This window comes from Pezoporus occidentalis, unplaced genomic scaffold (genome assembly GCF_034315485.1).
Source record: "Pezoporus occidentalis ecotype Australia unplaced genomic scaffold, CSIRO_AGI_Poc_V1 ctg5, whole genome shotgun sequence".
NCBI lineage: Eukaryota > Metazoa > Chordata > Aves > Psittaciformes > Psittacidae > Pezoporus > Pezoporus occidentalis.
In genome coordinates, this window is record NW_026915835.1 from 11,617,928 (window position 1) to 11,643,455 (window position 25,528).

Here is a 25,528-nt window from a genome sequence, read left to right on the forward strand (position 1 = left end):
CCCCTTAATTCTCACCCACAGACTCTCAACTCACTCGTCATCTGGCCCTGGACAGAACTCAGTGCACTGTAGTTGCTCCCACGCATAAAGAGCAACCCCACCACCCCTCCTGGCTGGCCTGTCTTTCCTGAAAAGGACATAGCCCTCCATGACTATATTCCAGTCATGTGAGCTGTCCCACCACGTCTCTGTAATTGCCACCAGATCATAGTCTCCTGACTTAACACAGGTTTCCAACTCCTCCTGCTTATTTCCCATGCTGCGCGCATTGGTGTACAGACATTCCAGGGAGCGAGCTGAGCACACCGATTTCACCCTAGGATTATAGGAGGCCTCCCAGTCTTCATCAATTCTGGAGTGCTGCCCCACTGGGGCAAGCCCAGCTACAACCCCATCCCCCTTCGAATATAGTTTAAAGCTCTCCAAATGAGCCCTGCTAATTCGTGCCCCAGCATCCTTTTGCCTCTGTGAGATAAACCTTTCCCACTTGTCATTGTTCAGACTGGTGCCCTATAAAACCAGCCGTTAGCAAAGAATCCAAAGCCCTGCCTGCAGCACCAGTCTCGAAGCCAATCGTTTATGAACTGAATCTTCCCATTCCGTCCCACATCATCAGTGGAAGATGGAAGGAGTGAGGAGAAGATCACTTGAGCCCCAGACTCTTTCACCATCTGCCCCAAGGCCCTGTAGTCTTTCTTCATCCCCCTGAGACTGCAGGAAGCAGCCTCCCCCTCACCTGTCTGGAAGACCAGCAGCGGGTAGTAGTCTGTCCTTTCCAGGAAGGCCTCTGAGTGTGGCCTCTTATTACAACCGTGCATGGCAGATAGAGCCCATCAACTCCATGCTGCCAGTGCCCGAAAAGCATGTGCAACGGTTGGCTTTCAACTCATACTGTCCTGCTGAGATCCTCATCTGATGTAACAGATCATGTTCAGCTGAATCTTCCTCCTACCAGCACAAATATGTACACGTGCAACACAAACTTCTTTAATTCCTATTCCAGTGCCTAGATCCCTTAGAAAAAAATACACTAGTTTTGCAGACAGTAGGTTTCCGAAAGTTGTTAAGCAGCCAAATCCCTACAGATGTAGCTATGTTTCAACTTGCCATATATTTTTACAAATCTGTCTCATGGCGAAAATTCAAGTTCAGACAACATTCAGTGAAGAGAAACAAGATGCCATGTTTTGCTCCTGAAGTCTTTTTAGTCTGTTCGCATTTAAATTGATTTTAGCAAATAAAAATAGAACTGAAGAGATGTGGTCAGCTTCCAGGTAACAAGAGAAGCATCAGGTGCACTGGCAACTAGAGGCAAATCTGCTATTTCTCAGACTCAGCAGGCAACCCTGTCAGCTTAAGACTGCTTAAAATCTCTTTACATCACCTCTGCTCTCTTGTCACTTGTAGTTGTCTCTACAAAGAATCACTCCTACAGTATGTAATTCAAACACAAGATGTTAAAAGTAACAGTAATTACACCAGAGCCATACATTTAACTTTTATCAGCATTAACGGCTTTATTGTTTTCCTTCTAATACAACATTCACAGACTATTTGATAAGATTTTTGTGAATACCAATGTTTTGGTAAGTATTTGTGGGTTTTCCTTATCTTAGAAGTCCTACTTAACCAAAAAATAACCAAGCCCCCCCCCCCCAACAGAAAGAGAGGTACAAAAGAGCCATCATTTAGGAGACACATAAGAAAGAGTAAGTTTGGAAAAAGCATGCACTGTCTTTCTCTTTACACTAGAATTCTCTTTACACTAGAATTAATTAAATGAAGGAGACATTTCACAACACTTCATGATGCACAACAGTAAGATAAACTCAACTGTTTCCTTTGGGTTTTAAAGCACAGAAAAACAGTGATGACTGCTATCAAGTGGAAATTCATGACCCTCACTCACACCCCGCCCCAGTAGCTGGCCTAGCTTGCCACTTCTCCTTGACCACAGTTACAACTCAAGTGATTTAAAATACTACTACTGCATTTCCAAAGTGGCTTTCTGATCTCAACTGTCTCAAGTTTAGAGAAGAGTTTGAAGAATATAAGGCTTAAAATTAAAAACAAACCTCACCAGCCCCCCAAAAAACCCACCACAATAGGAAATATAAAAGAATTTTCATAGTCCTACAAACATTATATTGATTAAATTTACTTAAAACATATATTACTTAAAGGCTAATTTTACCATTATGCAGCTTGCTTTCTTGGTTATTAAACTTGAGACAAAATTTACATGAACAGCTGGTGAGAAAAGTTTCAGTTCAGGATTTCATTCAAGAGGTCCTGTCTTCTGCTTTTACCAAAAACTAAAATCAAAGTTTAGGTAATAAAAAAAGTCTTAGGTCACAACATGTTTTAATTAACTTCTGGTGCTGGAAGCAGTATGCAACATCAGTAGAACATCAGGGGAATAATTCTGCCATCTGACAAAATTTTCCTGTATTTGTTGTCTAAATTGTGAGTATTTTATGTTTGCTGAACAAATGAGTGATGAAAGGCATTGCCCAGGAGCTTATGAGCAAATATACAGTGATTAAAACTTTATCCTGAATTCTGCCCTGGTAGGGAAATGAGCTGCTGAAAGCATGGGGAGCTGGTTGGCACGCTTTCTCCTCACCTGCCAACGTGCAAAAGTCTGCTTCCATTAAGACAGACACAACATGGGCCCTGTGTACTGGAGAATTAAGGGAATATTTAGCATGTAGCAGTTGCTATGGTTAAGTCCAAAATATGATCCAAGATGTTATGTGGCAGTCCAAATGACCAAACATAGCCACTCTGTGCCAAAAAGCCAAGATGCCATCTACAGGGTCTGCTCAGCTCCGTGATGGAGCATCCTAAAGGTACCATCACCTCAAAGCAACAACACCCTCAGGTCCGTGATCACAAAGCCCCAGAGGGATCAGTGAAGCAACTCCATAGGAGGCTTAAGCCTGGACACCATCGCTTTCTTCATAAATTACAACAGCCCTTTATCATCCTGGGTTCAAAGGAAAGCAAACATGCTACCAAGTACACCGTACGTCGCAGGGGGGCATGGCATGCAGATCATGCCCAACCCTTTAATGGGGGGAGAAAACTGCTGCTCCTCCAGGTGTCATGTTCCCCCCCCAGGATAAAATATAGCGATACATTGAATCTCAGAGCCAAAAGCTGACTTCTTATAAATCACAGACATTGCAAACTGTATCCTCTGAATAAGAGCAATATAAAGTAAGGCTGTCATTAAATATGCCTAGCCATCTTCTAGCAGCTGGGCCACGGAAATGTTAAGCAGCTGACAATGCTCTTAGCAGAAGTGTTCCTCTCATATCAGAGAGCTCCAACATCGAGGCAGAACTAAAAGGCAACCAGGAAAAGTGAAATTTCCCCCTCTGGGTTAAAAATATAACTGCTAAAATTTAGAAAATTCTGTTAAGCCTTATTTGACCTTAAAGGTCTGTTTTGACCTAAAAGTTTCTATGATTCTATGATTTATTTCAGATTTACTTTATTCACACGCAATTTTTAAAAGCTTTTCTGTTGGTTGTTTTTTGTTTGTCTGGGGAGGTGGGGGGGAGCGATATATGGCACCCATAAGAAACCCTTGTACCCAGAAGTCGGTTGCTTGCTTCCAGCTCAGGTTGTTGTACTGCCAGCTACATGACAGAGCAAATTCACTGCAGCCCTGAAAGGAGGAAGAAGAGGAGAAGAAGAGCATGATTGCATGCAGCTGCACCCTTCAATGCCAGATACCACAGGACACACCTGCAAGGAGCAAAGCCGTTTCTCACAGGATCTCAGAAATCGCCTGCCCCAGCTTACTTGTGAAGTCATACATATGACAGGCAATAAGCAACGAAACCAAAAATGTTCTTTCAGTGGACCTATGCCAGCTGCTAAGAAGAGCTCTGATGCAACCTTCGCCCCAGCAGCTCCCCCAGAGCAGCGGCACAGCCGGAGAGCTGTTGTTTGCAAAAGCGCACATAAAGATCATCTGATTCACGCACGTGCCAAAATAACACAGGAATAATTAAAGCTGAATGATGAGATGAAAAAGGCAGACTCTTTGCCCAAAGCTGCACACTACTCCGTCACCTTTCCCCACACCCTTTCCACAGTGCCTCAGAGGAATGGCAATTGCTTTATGTGCTTCTCACCACAGAGCAAACAAATTGCTTATTCTGACATTTCAAAAGAAAGGGTGTATGCTCTGATGAAACTCCCCCCATGCAAATATTTAACATCCTGTCGCAACCCCGTCTCTGTCCTGTTTAACATCACTTGGAGACTTCCCACTCCCCACAGGCTTCAATGCAAACTCCTGGGATAATACTAATATTGCGGCTCGCCAGTAGCACTCAGTACATTTCAAAAAATAGGAAAACTGTGACTTTTGCTCACTGAGTGAACGAATTACTGTCCTGGGTTCAGCCACGACAATTACAAAGCACTTCATGAATGAGAATTTCTAAGTACACACCACGTATGTGGAAAAAAACATTTACAATAACATATTGCTCTCAAACTGCTCATATCAGCTTCTAGATAGAGGCTGATACTCATCTGCTCACGAGATGATACTTTTTTACCCAAGACAGGATGACCAAAATGCTTATGTACAAAACTGTCAAATTAGATCCCACAAGCAATAAATTATTGTGGAACCAGGGTCCACTTTAAAGGCAATTCTAATTAAGTGTGAAGATTTTCTAATTAACAAGTTTCAAGTGTCACCAACACGCATCTTCCAGAGATTCTCAGCAAAGTTGTGATTCCTCAAATACATTTACCAAACAAATTGAACTGCACACAAACAAAAATACTGCCAATAATTAAAGTAACTGTGTAACTTCGAGATTTTAAGAGCATTTTAAGTAACTATGGGTATAGGCATAAAAATGTCAGAAAAAGATCATAAAAAGAGATACTGAGTAGCACGTACAGCATACATTAACAGATACTTTGAACTTTCATTATAGCACCTTTAAAATTCAGAGATCAAATCTGCTATATACAGAAAATCATACTGGACACAAATTTAAGGTTATGAACAAAATACATGAGTGCATGCTTAGGGGAAAGAAAAGTAATTTATAACACATCATTTTACAGCATGAAAAATCATGAAAACATGAAAAATTTGGGGAACAATGAGTGCAGTAGTCAACGAGTTTTTTTCTTAGGATACGAGGATAATTTAGGTGTGAAGGCATCTCAGGTCTCCAGTTCAACCTCCTGCACAAAGCAGGTGCAGCTCTGAAGTCAGACCAGGTTGCTCATGGTTATGCCCAGTCAGGTCTTAACCACCTCCTGCAATATGCTGCCTTTTTGTACTGGAATCCATGGGGTTTGCACTGGAAGCCATGACTTCCTCACTTAGAGGAGCTGGTCTCCTGACAAGCCCACTTGTCTGATGAGTTGCAAATTGGCTCAAAACCAGTTGGACTTTCTTACAGTTTTGTTTATCAAGAGCTACCAAGCATTAAAAAAAACAAATACAGCCTCTGTCTATGGAAGCATTCGAGCCCTGTATTTTTTTGCAAACTTGGAAGACGTACCAGGGCAATACCATCACTCGCGCACAGCTTCACTACATCCTTTCCCTAAGCACCCATTTGTTGTTGACAGTTGCTACAGAAAGCATACAAGGTAGGCAATCCTTTGCTCTGACAGAAAACAGTCATGTTTGTATTCCTATGTCTTTTCTTTAAGTATAATTTATGCCAAAACCACGAAAATTGAACCAGCTCTAACACACGGAATTCCAGTCTCAAGTCTTATACTCAAGAATGAGCCGACATTCTTGAGTATAGTACTTGAGACAAGTACCTGGTACAGATCACTGCCAAAAATGGACCTCAAGCTGGGCCACTGTCTATTCTTCTGTAGCATTTAACTTGCTGTGATTTAGTACAGAGTTAAATGAGATGGTCAGCACATGGCACCCACAGCTTAGCATGGACTTCAAATGATACCTTCAGAGCCCTCTTCCTTTGTTTCCCTCAGCCATTACTCTATCTCTGAAAATGCAGCAATACAGTCGGTCCCTGCTTACCACCATTGCTGGCTGATTGCATGAATGGCACAACTCACAGCCTAACAAATAGTGCCTGGCAAAGCACCAGAACATTGCACGTTATTGTTATTCTCACTGAAAAATACAGAAAGTATTATACCAAGCTACATAATAAAACTATACATTCCTACCCGGTCAAATTCCACCTTGCCTCAGAGATGCCCTATGCAAAGGCACTTGACAGAATTGTGTGTGACTGCTAAATGTGCCCCTCCTGGGTCTTTAAATCCTCATTAGTGTTCTTTAAATCACTGCACCTGATTACACATGACGCAGCAGGAAGATCTAACAAAATATTGTTATTTGTATTATCTTTTTATAATCTAGCATCACACCCTCATTAAAAATGTATAGTGACCTTACCCATGTCAAGGCTTCTCAGAAATAATGCACTGAGATAACTGGTTGTTTGGCATCATACATAGCCTTTATAGAGTGTGTCAGGCCTTGAGTCATATTAATATATTTAACATTTCTCAGGACCCAAGAAGAAATTGTGCCTGTATAAATCACGTATTTATTCCCAACACATGGCTTACTTACAGCATGTGAAATTATGAAAACGATTTCCTGACCACACTAGCTATGTCTCACACGATAAAAAGCTTTTATTAGATTTACTTTGCACCACAAGAACCAGATGGGTTAAGCTGCTCACATTTTTAAGCAACAACTTGTGCACAGGCACAGAGTATTATATGTACTGCATCTTTCTGAAGAGATCGGGACCACTAACATTAATAATATGACAAACTGCCTCCATCATTATTCTGGATGCTGAAATTCAATAAACATTACTAAAAAATTCTAACCACTAAAATCACAGCCACAGTGGTTTCAAGAGCAGTGGTTATCAGACACTGAATAATGCTGGACACAAATCTAGGGAATAATTCCCTCAATCAGCGGGGTTGATCCACAAGAATGCTTTTCCCATTGAAAGCTCATGCCAAGCACCAATTCAACATGCAAAGTAAAAAAGAATTCTAAGAATTCTTTCAAGGAAAATACACCTTTTCTTCACTCATCACGGGACTTCAGCTTATAGAATCTAAGGCAGATACCCAGCTCACATTTTCTGATGAAAAACACCAAACCTACGTCACTGTTGGTGCTGTCTATCCCCTGATTCAGCACAATCAACACTGAGCTTCCATCCAACTTCTGTGTTCCTGTGTATGCTTTACATATGTGGAAGTACACTTTATATAGTCTGAAGACATATAAAAGAAATTCCTTCATTTCAAGAATTACAAAAAAAAAATTTATCACCTGTTTTGTACTGGGAATAATAAATTTTCCACTCTTGCATGAAAATCGTGGAAGTCTATCATAATTTATTCTTATGTTTAAAACAGCCTATGAAACGTTCTGGTGGGATTTGGGGGCTTGTTTTTGTTGTTGGGCTTTCTGTTGGTTTGGTTTTATTGCTGGTTTTGGGGGGGGTCGGTTGGTTTGGTTGTTGGGGGTTTCTTAAGTAATGACAACTCTGTGAGTGGCCATTTGGCTAAAAATCAGCAGAGCTCTGAAGTTATTTTCAACCCAAAAGAATACTTAGATGATTAAAGGATTATGTTTATTATTCTATGACATAAAATTATACCCGAATACACTAAAACTGGGAAGAGAAAAAAAGAAAGTCATACTGAGGATCAACTAGGAGGAACTACTGACTAATTCAAGAGATCACTGTTAACACTGTTCTGATTATATCTAATTATCAAGCCCTGCAGAACCCTTCTCAGGGAAAAGAAGCCTTTTAAAATAGGTTACCAAATAATCCTTCACATTTTTACCATTATCACCTGCCATATACCCACTCTAAGGTCAGGTGTAAAGGTTTATGCCTTGGATAACTTCTGTTGACATTTGCAAGGCAGATACTAGTTAAGTACTTTACATGCTCAGGTTCAAAGCAGTCCGAGCTGATGCAGGATGGAAACGCCCAGCTTCACTCCTCATTGGCAAGGCACACGGGTTCATCAGTTTAAGTGTAATAAGCATTCTTGAGCTGCCATCTCAGAAAGAAGTGAAGGAAGCAGACATTTCCATGCCACTACAACGCAACAAGCAGTAGATACTTACTTTTTCCCCTTTAAAAATTAAATTTTTGCAATTTGAGTTCAAGATTTTTAACTAAACAAACAACAATTTAACAAAACAACTAAGCCAGCGCTTAGGTTCCTTTGCAAATACAATCTTATCTCAGTCACCCATGGAAAAATACTTCTTTTTTTCCTGACTTTCTAGATAGGCATGTGGCAATACACGCAGATCACTTATGGTTCAATTAGAAAAGAGAGACTTCTCCCTGAGATGAATGTACATGCATCCCAAAGTAGGGTAAGTTGTGGAGAAGCAGGGTGGGAGGAAGCTGTCCTCACCCAGGGGTCTTCTTCAGACACCATGATTCTTTGGGATCCTCTTCTGTGTCCTTAGAGTCTGGTGCTACATAGCTACATAGCTACATAATGCGTCAGAAAGTCTGGAGGTTGAAGTGAACTTTTCCCCCCTCACTTGCCTTGCTCGTATCTTATTTAGGGTTTTAGCACTGGTTGGGGAACAGTTACAGACACTTTAAATCACATTTGCCTGGTGTGAACTTTTATTTATTTACTCTAAAGATCCCCATGTGAGAGAGTTCAGAGTCACCACAGTGGAAGAATTTCAGTGGTTTAGAATACTTTCTGATGAAAACAACTCTGTTTGTCCTTATAAAACATTCCTCGGTCTCTGATCCCACCAAGCTGCAACGTGGACAGACCCCAGCAAATATAAGCAAAGAAGTTATCACTTTGATGCCCTCCCTTTCATACTGCAGTAACTGTAACTGATATAGACTTAGGACTAAACAACAGAAAAAAAAGATTTGCTAGAAACCCAGCCAGAAAAAAGAATTTGGTAAAAAGAAAAATCTAACTTTGTACATCAACTGATAAATAAGAATCACTACCCAGTATCCAGAGTAAATTTGGCAGAACTGATCCCAGCCTGCATCCTGGATTTGAGAGTGGAGCACAGCCTATTTAGTACACTGACTAGGTATTGTCCGTAACTACTGAAATAACTGAAAATACTTTAAGATTTTTCATGAACAAAAGTGGAAACTAACCCTTGCTCATGGAATGCTGCATTCATGAAATTATCCATTTTTTTCCCAATAACCTGGTTTCATAATAGGCAAATAAATGCCTATGTTCATCATGTATGACAACTTACTTGCCCAGACTCTTCTAAAAGAAGTAGCGATTGACATCAGGTTAATACAAAAGAATTCTTAAACTGCATATAGCCCACAGAAACCAGAAACTAAGGACATCAGTCAGTCTTCTGGAAACCTGCTATGCCAAACAGTTTATCTCTTCCTTCAGGCAAAAGTGGTAAGTAGTCTTGATCATAACAAACTGTTGCTACAGATTGAACAGTAATGGCACATTTATATTCAGAGTAAAGCAATAGTCAAACTCTTACTGGAAGCCAAATACATGGTTGAGAAGCACACAATAGGAATTGGATGTTGATATTACCATCTGCTTTTAGCTATCCTACTTCTCCAGTGTTTCTTTGTCCATTTTCCGTATCATAAGCTAAGACAGAAAAAACCACCCACACCAACCAAAGTGGGTGAACTGGTTTGAGTGAATTAAAGCCTGAAACCTCTCCATGTTAATATTAAAACTTCTTTCCAACATACACCCACTTCGAAATTATGAAGGTTCTAAAACTTCTAAAATTATTATCATTACCATTATAAAATAAATAGCAGGTAAGCTTGGTTCATAAATGCTTTCCATATATTTAAATACATAGCAGTTAGGATAATTACCCAGCCTCTTCTGAGCCTCTTTTATCTAGCCATGAATTATCACCAGATAGTAATTTTTACTGTGCAAAAGCTGTATTTTCACAGAGAGGTACACATTGCTTGCCATTCCTGAAGAGCTTTAAAAGTCCTGAACAAGACAGTGTGCAGTTAAAGGGATCCAGATTATTCAGGAGAAAGGTTTGGCTCCTTGTACATGAATAGCCAGGGTATTATGAATTCTCTGGCTCTCCTTCTGTGTATAAAAAAATATTCCTTGCTTTCTGCAGAGGTTATTAAGGCAATTCACTTGTTTTACATTCTGTGATAAAATAAACTCCACTGTCATCCTGGACCCCCTGTATCTCATCCATTATGCAAATCTCCAAAGAGTAGTTCAGCAAACAGCATCTCAGTTCTACTGCACTTAAGATGACCTACACATCCAAGTTAATTTTCCTCTTCCTAAGACCAACAGAAACTCCTTATTTCTTAGTTTGCAAGAGAGATTCTCACTCTCATCTCTCTTCATAACCAAAGACATACAGTTTGAAATGAAACTCAAACTTCACTCCAAATGTTTGGGGTTTGGGGTTGCACCATCTCCTCTAAAAAGAGGCGAAAATAATGTTTTGAATTTCACTATTTCTTGGACATCCTTTTTGTTGGGTTTGGTTTTTGGTTTTGCTAATAAAAATACTAAAACACTTCTATATTACTTAGAAATTAAGGTGGAAACTCAGTACATATTTACCTATAATGTTTGATAGCGAAGGTTTTTGTTTTCACTTGAGCTATGGCCACGTGTCCATCACAGCTGACTGCAGCAATCACAGCTCTAGCAGAATGCTATCAAACTGAACTAAAACAACAAAAAAACTTACGTAAATAGCGAAGTTGAAAAGAAGGCGACAGCCGTACAGCAGAAAACTTGCCCTTTCCTCATCACTGAACCTCTGCACAAGAAAGACTTAATGAATCACAAGGAGTACACATGAAGTGCCATGTGGGAAGTGTAAGAGCAGGTCAAGATTTAGATTAATATCTGAAGCTTATTTTCTCTTTTAGACACATGTCCTTGGGTATATGAAATACTGTATCCATTGGAATCATTATTCAGGTCTGTTAGCAATGGGTATCAGTATTAATATAACTGCCTTCTCGTTACATGCTAGCTACTGAATTCTAACACGTTCTTCTACGCCTTCATATGAAAAGTGACAAATTGCCATTGCTTGACATTATTCTCTCCACTGCAAGTCAGAAACAATAAAATCCAATGCATTTATTTCTAGCACTAAATGTTTATTGACAGGTGTGTGGGAAAAGGAAAACAAGAAAGCATATGCAGTATTTCAGTTTCTGCTTCAATGTATCTTAATTGGCATCACTGTGCAGACCAAGAACCACATTTTTTTCCCTTCTCATTGAGAAGATTAACTCCAGAATGCAGTTAGCTGTGCTGCTTCATGATACTGAGAATTAATACCTCCTAAAAGAGAGGTATTTTTCCCCATGCAAAGACTTACATCCTGATAACCAATAACCAGAAACAGCTCATTATGAAGCAGCAGAAGTAGTAAGTCCTATGAATTTCTGGTTTAAATTGGTTGGTTTGTTGTTTTGTTTGTTTTTTTTTTTTGACGGGTCATGGCCAACAAACTGAATAGTGTTCAGCTTCTTGGAAAGTAAAAACATGAGAGCATGAATTTAAACATTTTTTCCCCCATTAGTACTTTGGAAACTTGTGTCATACTTCTGAAAATACACACATCAAAATGGTCTTGTCAAACAGCTTTGAAATTCAATGCCTTGTGCTTCTCTCTCTGGAGTAGTATAAATTTAGTCATTATTAGAATTAGTATAATTGTTCTCTAAGTGCTGTAGAAATAAAAGGTGAAATAAGCTCAGTGACTGCTCTTTCATTCCCATGAGAACGTGCTTCAGTAGGGAGCTCAGGCTGCAGAAGCACAGATGCTCAGGGATGCTTTCAAAACCCAAGTGCTGGAGAAAGAGTCCAGTCAAGTGGAGTCACGTCTGCACCAGCATACCTTACAGGAAGAGGAGATTTCTGTTCTTCCAGGGAGGACATAGAAATCCCATGGGAAGAACTGCCCCCTGGAGATGCTCACTGATGTCTACCGATTACTGGAAGAGAGAAGCACACAGCAAAATGACTAAGTTGAAAGTAATGGATCCAGGCCTTTGACATCTATTTTCCTGTGAACAACGTACTGTCACTTACAACTGATCCTCACCGAGGGTATCACCTGAAAGAACTGGAGACAGTGTTCTGAAACAGAAACTGGTTTGGAAACCACTAAACAAAGAGGGACACCATGCAATCTCAACTGGGAGTGCCCTGAGAATTCACCTAGCAGAACTGCAAGTCTGCACCTCCCTCAGCAAGCAGCATGGTTTTAACTTCAGGTTATCTGAAGATACCCACAGCCCATGAGAAATCGGAGCACATTACGTAAGCTTTTCGGAGCTCACCTACATCCACAGTTTACTAACTACAGACTCATCATCACCATCTATCTCTTCATGGAGGAGTGATCTAGGCAACACCAGCAAGATCTACCTTTGCTTTATAATGACATTCAGTAATTTTAATTACATGAACTGTGAAAACAACTCTGGCATTTTAAATACTCCGTGTTTTTACCACATTTTGTCAATTCCAGACCAACTACTCTCCTGTGAGCTGCACTACAATGCGGGCCACTTCACTCCCACACACACCACCTCACATGGAGGTTGGTGCCATCCTTTTCAATGCAAATGTCCATTCTTCCTGTTTCAAAAAATTGCTTAATAAATAGGATTTCTATTTAAAAACTACTGCAAAAATCAGTGCACCTGAAACAGTCCACAGCAGCTCCAAGAAAAGCAGAAAACTGTGCAGTGACCAAGATGCAAACCCTGCACACCACTGCTGAGCCAGACATCTCTACTTATTCTGAGCAAAACCTCTTGGGCTAATCTGCACTGACTACTTGAAAATACAACCAACCTTATTTACTATATACAAAAGATACATGTATATATTGATTTTAAAGCATAGCTTAAGGCTTTTGCAGTAGACTTGGCTATGACAGGGAAAGTCTAACCCATCCTACTTCCACTGCATTTCTGAAGTGTGAGGGTACAGAAAGACCACAGGTATCTTCAACCACTAAATTAGCTCTTCTAAAACATATTTTTGATACATGAAACTTAAAAACAATGGTTATGATCTTCCACATATGTCTGTCTCTTGATACATACTAGCAAGAATGAAAGACAAAGCCAAAACCCTCAAAATCATAATCCAATTTGATTTAAACAAGGTCAGCTCACAAGCCAAGCACTAAATATGATTTGGCCATAACTCTGATGAACTGATTTTGTGTGTGTGTGTATGTGGGTGTGCTCTGGATGCTCGCCCCAAGCCAGCTGCTGAAGAGCAGTGTGTAAACACAACAAAATAGTTGGGAAATGAATGGAATGGAGCCAAGACCCAGGACCCATAAACAAGAAACCATTTAGGCTATGAAAGCAACTGCCCAGCAGAAATGAAGAAAGAATCTGTGTAAAACACATTTTCTACTGCTGTTTGTAAGGAAAGCCTAATAGGAATGCCAAGGTCTTCCCAGAAATCTTTCATTAGCTTTAGAAAGGCAAAGGGAAGAGGAAGGAGCTCACATGCAATGCAGACACATCGAGCTGAAGGGGCTTACTGCAGACATCTTAAAAGCCTTTTTCTCCTTCTAAAAGTCAAGTGCTGGAAACACCCCCATCAATTTTTCACGGGGATCAGTTTCAAGACCATCTCACCCCAATCAAGCAGGGCTGAGCCAGCACTGAGCAGACCTGGGGGTTACGCCTCCTACAACACATGGCCCCTCAGACCCACCGGCACCAGACCGGAAAGGATGGGAGAAGGAGACAGCACAGTATGTCACAGTCAAGGTAAGGAACATGAAAAGAAACAAAATCTGCTGCTCCTCCCTTTCCTGAATATATCAGGCTTGGGGGAAAGTTTTTCTCCCACTCTACAGTTTCAGCCCAAGTTTCACATTTTTCAGTGACAGTAAGTAAAACCAGATCTCTCTTATGAAAATGACTGGGCTCCAGGCAACAAACTGCCTGCTATCTATTTACACTGTGAAACAGTCATTAAATACCAACCACCAATCAACTGTTAAAGGACCCATCTTGATAAATGCTACATGAACCAAAAGAACTTCACAGTCTCCCTGCCTTGCTGAATGGGGCCATCGGTCATTTTTCCGTGGTCGTTTGTTACACTGTTTTATCCAAGATATTTATAATCATAATGAATTGAGACAAAACATCTTTGTCTGCGAGTAATCTAAACTGAAAAGCACATGACAGAAAGGACAGATTGATAGCCAGTGCAAAATAACACCCCTGAGATTAATATATTTTATCCTGTTGATGTTTCTAGTCATAATTATACTCCAAGAATACACTGAATTATGTTAGACATGAATGAGCTCTTAAGAGCAGTCATTTTCCTTCTAGGAAAACTGCATTTGTTTGCAAAAGGTACAGAGGGGACAGCTGACAAAACTTAAAACATAGCACCACACTGCCACTCATATGCTGATTATGCAAATAAAACCATAAAACTTCCTTTAAACACCCTCATATACCCTGAAAAAAAAAAAAAACAAAACCAACAAACCATTTTTAACATGAACAGACTTTCAAATCACTAAAAAAAAACGTACAGATTGAAAGTCCAATGAGTCCAAACTCCATTCAAAACCAGTGCAGCTCCAAAGTCAGATGATGATTCTGTGCTTGTCCACCTCGCAGGAACAACACAGGGTTATTCCTCCCCACATGCAGGACTTTTCCCTTTGCTGAACTTGATGAGGGAGTCAGAGGAGGTGAGACAAGGGCACACCGGAGGTCAGGAGACTGCAGAGATGGGGTGAGCTCTGGAGAGTTCAGGAAACACCCCCTTGTACTGAGTCCAGCCCTCTAAGCAGCTGAGCCAAAGATTGCTCTTGTGTTCAGTTTTGGGTGGTTTTGTCACATTTTGGGTGGGTTTTGTTGGTGGTTGGTTTTGTTTGGTTTCAACTTTTTAAAGAGATGACACACAGGTTACATTTATGAGACAGCAGTATTTCTTGGGGCTTATAGCATAGACCGCTTTAGAAAACAAGCAACCACCTCCTAATACCATTGAATTAAATTCACTCTGTGTTGTTTATCATTTTTTGAGAATTAAATAACTTAACTCATCATTAAGCCTGATCAACTGAACTGTCCCAGTAGTATTTCCGCAAGCTGTTTGTGAAACCACAGTGTGAGTGGAAGATGGCACCCCAGACCCCTTGTTAAGTACAACCCAGACTCGCCTTCCCAATCTGAGCAACCTCTTCTCCCCCTTAGTTTTGCTTTCTGATCTCCTTTTAGTCCTGTCCATTTATTTTTCATTCAAAGTCTTGATCTTTATTTTGCCCAGAACTTTCTGAGCTATACTTCCACCATGTCAGTTACCTATTTCTTACCAGCTGGTCTCTCATCTCCATAAATTCACATTCAATCACTTTAGACTGAAAACCATAAACTTTAAATGTCAGATTCAATAGAGAACTGAACCTCTGGATTCAGTTACTATTATTAAGGAAAACATAGAAGCACTGTAAGCTGCATACATTCAGTATACATGTATGCCATCAGGTTTATTTTGCATATTTCTCATTTTTCTGAGAAAGATTCAGCTGACCTCATTTTATGAGACAAAAATTTATGTTCATGTTTCCTTCCTTAGTTGCATTTCTGCTTAGATGTCAGTTATTTATATAAAACCACATTCACATATATTACGACATGGCCTAAGGAGACCAACAAAAACCTAAAACATAATAATATAACACACAGATGATGCAACCCAAGTTCTTTGTACCTCTGATGATACACTAACATATTCCTGTTAGCAAAAGAAAACTTTCAAAACGTGGTTAGCAAAGCAGCGACAAAGTGAAAGGCAGAGGCAAGGTGCTGGGTGAAATCCAACCTCTTTCCCACTGAAGCCAGAACCTTATCAACAGTGACCATAGAGAAGTCCTCTCCAACTCTACTGCTTAAGTTTTCTGGAATCAGTCTTCCCAGAAAAGGACTTTTTAGCCTCGAACTTTGAATTCCTCCACATAGCCACATTTTTTTCTCATTCAGCAATATGATTTCATCATGGTACTTTCCTAATATAAAAGATTAACAGCTGGATTCAGAGCCCTACTTCTGCAAAAACTGCCAAACAGAAAGCATGCAAAGAAGTAACTCGGCATCCCCTTCCCTATCTGTACATATTTTGTGCAGCTTCCCCACGACTGCTATGGGATGTTATCAGAAGGGCATGAGAGAGTGCAACTATGGTTTGACAAGAAAGGTCACCCTGTTCTCCTGTTCTTCTTTCCTTCTGCCACCATTCTGTGTTGAACCAAAAAGGCAAAAGCAAAGAGACGAACAGAGATACAGAGCTAGCAGGGCTGCATCCTTCATGCAACTATAGCCTTTTCCAAGAAACCTGGGAAAAAGCCAGGTGAGTCCAACAGTCCAAGAGTTGCCTGATCTCAAAGTCATCCCTCCTTTGTGCAGACACTGGTTATGACAGTCCCTCTCAAGGATCTAACAAATCCTTAACTACCCTGGTGTCACTTCCCAAGCCAAGTACCTTAGACAGTCCTCTAGTCTGGCCCAGTTCATCCTCAATTCAATGCAAAACATTACCACATTATGGTACTACTGCTCTGTGCTGTCTTCTGGATAGTATGAAAAGTCCACTGTACCATAATAATATCCAAAGGTAGCTTACAAATAATTAGTTTGGTCTTTCCACCCTCTCACTTTCTGCCAGTAAAGAGCCTCCCCGAGTTTGTACATACAGGATCTAACCACTGCAGGTCTGGAAAATGCAATCAAGGCTTGGACAGTATCAGTTTTTCACTCTGCTATTCATAGCCAGGAGGCCTGAGCAGGGAATTGTTTGCTCTGCCACGATGCAAGCCCACCCCAAGCTATCAGACATCTGCATGGACAGCAGCCATCAACATGTCAGTCATCAAACCAAAGAGAAATTCCTTAAGACTTTGTGTGCTGGTTTTAGCAGGCAACAACTCTGTCTCACATCTGGGCATACAGAGTTGCTGATCCCGCAGAGAAATCGTGTACAGTACTGCAGAGCTACTAATACCACTCACTGTCTCTATTAGGGTTAAATATGGATTCTGGATCCCAGGATTCTGGGACCTGTGATGTATAAAGCAAATGTTCTACAGATAATTCTATCTAAAGACTGTTTCACTGGCTTATTATGGGACAATGGATTCAAGGATACAGATGATTCCCTCAAGTCTTATGCTGCTTGGGAATCTGGAAGTAGCTAGGATCAGCATGTCCACTACCTGTTGTGAACACTAAAAAGGAGTACCCAAGAAGGAATCAAACTCTCCTGTATCCAAGTCAGCCACTGATAAACTGCGAAACTTCTGAGTCACTAAAAGATTGATAAAACCAAATTGTCACTGAGATAAAGAAGAATCTTTGTCCTTCTGAACAACTTCGCTCAAGTTAATAAAACTATAGACTTACATTTCTGGTATTGAACTGATACCGTACTTTTGAAAAAATCTGGGGAGTTTGATGGTTTTTTTGATTGTTCAACCTCTGAATCCCAATCAGGGGTAGGAATAAAGCTCTCTAGGAAAGGGGGTTTCTACCATAATGTATCCCTCCTTGACTAGTAAGAGTTTCCACAAGGCCTTATGTGTGCTGTGCACCATCTCGCTTGACCTTGACCTGTATTCTCCTGTATCACACCCTGCATTTGTCATTAAAATTCATTTGCTCCAGTGCAAGCCCCCAGAGTCAGCTTTGTTTAAACAGCCTGGGCAGGAATTGGTTAACGCAGCATCCCAGCCAAAGCCTACAGTTCACAGCCACTGACAACTCAGATTGACAGATGTCAAGGCCTACTGAATTTGATCATCTTATAAAGCATAACAATAAGTCGGTAAATTTAATAAAGCAAAATAAAAAGCTAATAAAGCACAACGGTTCACTAACAGCTTCTTCCTTTTTAACTAGCACAGAATATGCATGCCGTAAGACAGCCATCTCTCTATGGTAAGAAAACAAAGCATCAAGATACTTTCAAAGACATCACATCCTATCTGACTTCTTAAACAGTGTTTGTCAATGTGGCACCTGAGTGGTCACCCCACAAAGTACTAAGCTTCATAACCAGCAGCTGTAATGGAAGGTAACATCTCTCTCATTCTCCATTCATCCTGGCAAGTAAGAATAACAAACACCACTATGCATCAGCCCATTCAAACACCTGGCTTCAAAGGAATTACTTATTACCTTAACGTACTACTGGGTTTTTCTTTTGAACATTCAAGTTTGGTCAGAAACTGTTGCATTAAGCTCCAGCTGTGTTAAGCTATAGTATTCCCCTGCCTGAAAGACAATATGGCATAAGAAACTCAGACCAGCAGTTTAATCTATTATGTTTTGTAACACAATATAAATTTCTGATAATAGCAGTAATATGTATAAAGCATATGGCTGTAAAAACGTCAACCAACTTTTATGGCTTTCCTCTTCATATGAATATTCAGTCATCCGTTCGTCCCTAGATCCACTTCAATCCTGAAAGACAAGATTAAATAATTTAATTGATGTATTTTCTTAGAGATTCATTAATCCCTAACCACCAACATCTGTTCCATAGTAAAACAGAGGTCAGAAGAACAGGAAGTTTATAAGCACTTTAAATAAAACTGGATAAATATGACAAAAAGTATACTGGAGAAAACCTTAACGTTTCCTCTTACCTAACAATTTCAGTCAGTGCTCTCAAGCATCTCTAATTTCTTAACTGCTACTTAAGCGCACTAAATCCCAACTGCTTTAATTAATATTCAGGGCCCATCATATACCAGTACACTGCATTTGTGCAGGTAAAGCCAAAAACTTTCCAGCAGTTTCCAAGTGCCAATATTCTTTACTGGTATTTCAAAATGTGTTTCCCAGAAATACTACGCAAGATCTGGGCAACAATGCGTTAAAAGCCAGAATACATTTATTAGTGAGCTCAGTCAATACTCCAGCCACAGGAAATAACTGTGCAAGACCATTACAAAATTTGAATAGTTATTTCCTGAAAGGTTTCCTATAGATACATGATTATTTTCGTTATGTTTCCATATGAATCTATAAAAAAAAAAATGTATAATGAGATTTAAATACTGTATTACACTTTTGGAAGGCTCCTTCAGGTTTAAGAAATTACACTAATCCTGTAGCCTAACTTTTTTAAAGCCTGGAAGAAGGGAGAAGAGGGGAGAAAAGCTTTACATGTCCAAAATTTAAATAATAGACAGTATGTCTTAAAACTCTTTGTCAGAATATGTGCATGTATCCGGAAGCAAATGTTACGTACATATGTCTCTTTAAATAATGGAAATCGTGTGAAGTCAGGAATCTGAATCTGCTGTCAGAGTTATTATAAACAATCTGCTGTTATTTTTGTATCATTCAAAATAAGTTCATCCTGCAAACAGAAGCGAAGCATCACCTTCCTGCTTTTACACCAGAGCCCAGTATTTCATTACTGCTGCATATACCACTACTTGATCAATAGGTTTCCAAACACTAAGGAAACTTTTACACTGAAAACAAGACAAGAAGCTCCCTTCAGCATATAAAATTCATAAATACTCATGTACTTTGCTACTATTATACTGACTAAACACCATGCCCTTAATTTTATTTCTAACAAAATATCAAGGTTAATAGAAAAAAGTAAATATTCCTATGATTTATAAAAGGCTGCAAAATAACCACAAACACTGACCTAACTAAATGTAATTAAATACTGTGGGCTTAGAGCATGCTAACTATTCTAGACCATTCGTCCCATCACTCATGCATCTTGCAGATTCCTTTTTCTTGATTCATCTTGAAATTATTTGGATTGCTTAAAAAATTCCATTTCATGAGGCAGATTTTTATTTTTATTTTTTAATTTTAAACCACACACTTGAAGAGTCACCTTTGAGTCTCTAGCTGCTCCTTTTCTGTGCTAATGTCCAAAAATGGGACAAGTGGACCAGGTTTCCCATATGCTGGACTTACAGGATGTAGTTATCTAACCTGGGAAGGAAATAACTAAGCCATCAAGTTCTTTAAAATTAAATGTAATGCATTCAAGAGCTTCCAAGGGTCTCTGTCAGAGGAAGACAGAGTTTGACTTGTCACTGCTTCTAGTTCTCCAGGTTTTCTCATTATTACTCTTCCCGATATGCATAGGGACATTCACGCTCCCACAACACAACTTAGCCTCAAGTTACACAAGAACACTAATTGCTATTAGGTTACCGTGGCTATGGAGACAAGAGCAAACATGGGTATATTTTTCACGCTAACACACCACTATCCAACTAGACACAGCCGGAGCTGGTTTTGTGTTATTAAATCATATATAACCACTCTTGTTATGAAAAAGCATTTCATTAGCAACAACAAATAACTGGGTTTGCTTATTAATTATTTTTAGGTCTGCACTATTTATCAACCACTGAATTGCCCATGTCCTTGCATCACTAGGGTGCGCCCCTCCATGGAAGGGCTTTTGCATAGAAGGTCCTTCTCTTCATCAAGCACAAGCCAAGCACACTACAAGCTCCAGCCGTGCCATCATCCCACAATGCTGCTCCACCACAACACACACAGTCTGGGGACAGGACAGGGTTTATCCCCTAGCACTGACCATCAGGATGACCAAGAGCACTGATTATGGTGGCCAGTGCACACTTTCCACACATACCATCCATACAGGCCACAGGCCTCTTTGCTCCAACTATTTCAGGCTGCTTCTGAGGAGAAGATGAAGTGCGAACCATTCATATGAAAAACATTTAAATAGTAACTCCATGAATACGATTTTCAGAAGAGATGAAAATGCTCAGCTTCAGATGAAAAGACCTTGAAATGCTAAGAAAAATAGGACCATCTGCCCTTACAGATACAGTGCATCCATTCTACCACTAAAAGAGGCCACTCTTTGTGCAGAGTTGACCTTGCCTCCACAAATAGAACATATTTGAACATATAAACCCATGTTAATTCATTAAAAACCAATTTTATGCTGGGATCACTTTTACATCTCTTCATATACTGCTAATTTTTAAGTAAATTCCCATTAACACAGTTACACATTATTCCTTGTGCTGTTCTCCCCCTTTTCTAATTCAGATTGATATGGGGAACATACATTTGGAAAAGACAAAATCATTCGCAAAGTTAAGTCATTTGCTAAATCAGGATTTAATAACTTCTCCCTCTACAAAGCAAGTCCCATAATTCGGGCACAACCACGTTTCTTAATCTGCACTCACACTTCTGCAATACCTTTCAAAGGCCTTGAGTCACACCAGACTTCCCCGAAGACAGAGCACGACTTCTCCCACACTCACAAAGGGCCCCCGGACATCAGGAAAGGCAGGATCACTGAACGCATGATTTCAGCAAGGTTCAGAGACAAAGCAACCCAGGTTATCCTGAGGATGGCTACCTCAACATTAACAGCAGCCACATACTTGATCATTTTTCTTTTTTTCCTGATTCTTGCAGGGAAATTTGTAAATTCCATAAAGCAAACATTCTGCAGAAGGTAGAATTAAAATATACATTAACCATGAGCTACAGATTTGCAACAGCTCTCAACTTTTAAATTCAGTAACAACAGGAGAGGATGAAATCCAGTGCAGCATTGCACTGAACCAGCATACCCAAAAATCTACCTAAATTACACTTGGAGTGTGTAGCTTTCTTGCCTTGGGTCTAGCCCAGGATGTTTGTAAACCAAGTTCTGTAACTGAAATTAGACAAAATACTTTGCCACAAAGTTGTCTGCAAAGAGTTAAAAACTTTAAATTCCAAGAGAAGCCACCACTGTCCCACCAGCAGCCATCACAAGCTGCAAGATGAATTGGGTAATACAGCTTAAAATGCATTCAGTTTAGGATAAGTGTAACTGCTATATATCTTCTAGACCTCAGAAGACCAAAGGAGAACTTGCTAGGCATTTGGTTACTCACTAAGTAACTGCAGTCATAAGGTTTATTCTGTCCTCAGAATTTTTGATAGTCTTTGATTGTGATTTCTGTTTGAACAAGGCAAGCGGAGTTACTTGCTTTAAGATGGCAGCCCCCCACCAACATCTTCGTTGCTCTGACGCAGTGTCATAACAAAAATATCTTAAGCTGCTCAAAATATTTCTAAAAATTAACTTAATGCCTCAACTTTTGGTTCTCCCTGGTATTTTAATAAAAGCAAAGAGGAGCGGGAGGCAGAGAGTGGGATGCTTGTTGCTAGGCAATACCTAGCTCTCCTGAACTCCTACAGACTGAAATATTTATCCAGACTCCCACCAAGAATGACATACAGCATAGAGAAAGAAAAGACACACGCACTTACTAAAGTACATCATGATTCAAGGTAAGAAGCAGCAGCTATGCCACCAACTCAGTCCCGGGAGCACGTAAGCCAAGGAAGCTGCAGTCTGGGATGGGAAAGTGATAAAGTTTCTCCTGAACATCTACCCTGATTTATTTCAGCTGAGCCTCATGGGGTGATGCCTCCAACACTTTTACACCAAACCAGAATGACCTCAATACCATCTGGCTCTTGGCAGCACAAGAAAATCCATCCTTTGCTCGATCTGACTGTATAGCTGTGATGTTCTTCTGTGGTTCGGGTCTTTTTCCCCCAAATCATACTCAAGAACAGGTTTCCACAGAAAAAAGCATGCAGATGGCCATATGTGGATGAATGATTCATTTAACCAAACACACAACCTTTACACCATGCTCCTCTCCCTTTTCCCTTTAAAAGTTTATTCAATGATTAAACTTTCAAGGAGTGCTTACACAGTCCTTCAGTAGAGCCTTAAGAGTAAAACCACTATTATTTAAGGGGTCTTTTATTTTACATTAATGAATTATTTTGAACTGAATAGCTTCAAGGACAAGTTCCAGACTTTCTGGGACTTAAATATGCATTCCAAGGACTCTGTTCTCTCTAAAACTTAAGGGTCTAGTTTGACAAAGTTATAAACAAATATGCTACGTTTTATAATTTTTGAAACTTACTAGTCTGGGAATTATGATATTTTTCAGTAACATTAAAAAAAAAATCTTCAACTGTATCAAGGTATATAAATAAAATTAGAAAGTGTGCACACTGACAAACTGCAAAGGTAAAAAAAGACTTAGTTAAAACTTATAGAAGTAATGGGGTCCTCAAATGCCTGGATTTAGGTAATAATCAGTAGTCAATCCATAAGAGTGCAATAAATTGCAGGGAGGGAGGAAAGCGCAGCAGAATAATATATCCCCTTGAAGTTTGATTCTAGAAATAGTTACCTTTGACACTCTCAGTTGTTTGAATGGATAGCTCTGAAACCTAGATACTCCCTTCACAATGCTAGTTTAGACAGAACGACATTGTTTTTCATTAGGTATAAATAAAAGAGAATGTTGATAAACACAGCCACACATCACTCTGGACACGTTCTGTGACATAAGGAAATATTCACGTTACAGCGCACACTCTCAGTGCAAGGTCTCTTAGTTCACCACCTTATCCTCGCACATAGTTCAAACTCCACATTAGAGTTAAAATTTTATTTACCAGCCTGTGTGCAAAGTCAAAGGGTGCAGTGGGCCTTTTCTTGTTACAAGAATTACAGTTTCATACATGCATATATTTATATACACACATATATATGCATGAATATAAAAACATGCACACATACACCCACAAATTTTTGGTGAATTAAATATTTTTTGTAAATAATTGCATTAAAGAAGCTGCCAAAAGCATACTTCTGGTACACCATGAAAACAACACAACATGTTCAGCCAAGCTGTAAAATTTAACTGTTTTTCTGAACCCATGCAGAACTGGAATTATTAAAAAAAAAAAAAAGTGATCTTTTCCCCTTATTTTCAGTCTCTCTTTTCCCCCTATTTTCAGACTTTCTTCAACAAAACAGTTGTCCTGGGTTCAGCAGTAGCAGTCATTTTTCTCCTTCCTGGTAGCTGGTGCAGTGCAGTGTTTTGACTTTCGGCCTGGGAACAAAGCTGATAACAATGATGTTTTGATTCGGCCAAGGACTTGTGAGCCTCATGCTCTGCCAGGGAGGAGGGGAAGCCAGGAGGAAGCAGAGACAGGACACCTGACCCAAACTGACCAAAGAGGTATTCCATACCACAGCACGTCATGCCCAGGATGTAACTGGGAGTTACCCGGAAGGACTGGGAGTCTGCAGGGTTGGAGGAGGTATGGGTCGGTGCTTGGTCGGGCTGGGGTGGGGTGAGTTATCAGTCGGCTGGTGGTGAGGTGATGTATTCTCTTCCCTTGTTATTTCCTTTATCATTATTATCATTGGTGGTAGCAGTAGTGATTTGTGTTATACCTTAGTTACTAAACTGTTCTTATCTCAACCCGTGGGAGTTGCATTCTTTTCGATTCTCTTCTCCATCCCTCCGGGAGCAGGGGGAGGGAAAGAAGGAGGGGGGGAGTGAGTGAACGAGTTGCCTGACTGGGTTTAAACCATGACAACAGTACATATTATTCTCCAGATAATGCCAATCCAAGATTTCTACTCGTAAGGGCTTACAAGCATCTGAAAGAAATTATGAAACAGTAGTAATTTAAAAGTTGTTATTCCTAATTACAAGTTGGAATCATCTATGTTGTGTTTCTTAAAAAAAAAAAGTGATTAAGTGTACTAAAAACAAAGTCAAAGTGTGAAATCCAAAAGAAAGGCATCCCTAAGGTACTCATGTTTCAAGTAGGATAAGAGGGAAGCAACTTGGCAGTGATTTCTCCGTATCATCACAATGGTGAAAGAAATAAAGACCAACCTCTCCAGTGTATCTTTCATCAGGAGACTAGATTGACTATAGAGGTTGCACAGAAAAAGACCTAACCGTACAGGTATCTTATTTTTATTTCACCCTGCTAATAAGGATTAGCATTACCAAATGCTATCGCCCACTTTGCCTCTTCTGGTTTGATATTTTTATTCAAATTACATTTATGCTCGGTACAGAATCGAGTCAGCTCTACTTGCAGTACAGGAAACAGTCCTTATGCTCTTTTCTCAACGCTGCAAGACAATCTTCATTTATATTCTAACCCATTGAAAAACAAACCAAGTTTTTTCTTTATTTCCTGTTCAAAGGCTGATGAATCCCAGAGACCATCAGAAGAACAAATAATCCTTGCACCTGTATGCAATTACAAATGAAATAGCCTAAGGTCACCAGTTTCTTTAGGACACTTGGCAGAGCAGAGCATCAGTTTCTGTATGGACCTGATGTTCCACGTGGCGATGGCAACCCCACAACTACTTATCTAAGGGAGGGCGGATGATCACCTATGGCCACATGCTACAAGTCCAAAGGAACAAGTACAACTTCAGTGCATACTTGTGCCAAAATCTGCTCCCCATAAACCCAGCTGCAGTAAGCATCCCATGGTTCGGTAACAGAGCACAGGTACCAGAGATTTAGCCTGCAAGAAAGTCTGAAACACATGAATGTCTGAAACAGATCAGTTCTGCC

At 39.9% G+C, this 25,528-nt stretch overlaps 1 protein-coding gene across 7 annotated transcripts in view; it reads right to left on the reverse strand.

The window, feature by feature from the left end:
- Nucleotides 1–25,528, reverse strand: part of KLF12 (KLF transcription factor 12) — a 263,442-nt gene that overhangs the window by 169,599 nt on the left and 68,315 nt on the right. For 4 of the 7 annotated variants that reach the window (XM_062636890.1, XM_062636893.1, XM_062636894.1 and 1 more), the window contains one exon: nucleotides 18,479–18,542. The exons of 2 other annotated variants lie outside the window; for them this stretch is intronic. In XM_062636890.1, coding sequence (XP_062492874.1) covers nucleotides 18,479–18,499 — 21 coding nt within the window. In that variant the 5' untranslated portion in view covers nucleotides 18,500–18,542. Of the gene's footprint in view, nucleotides 1–18,478; nucleotides 18,543–22,373; nucleotides 22,396–25,528 lie in introns of those variants that run through there. One more of the 7 variants, XM_062636895.1, reaches the window with a different exon arrangement.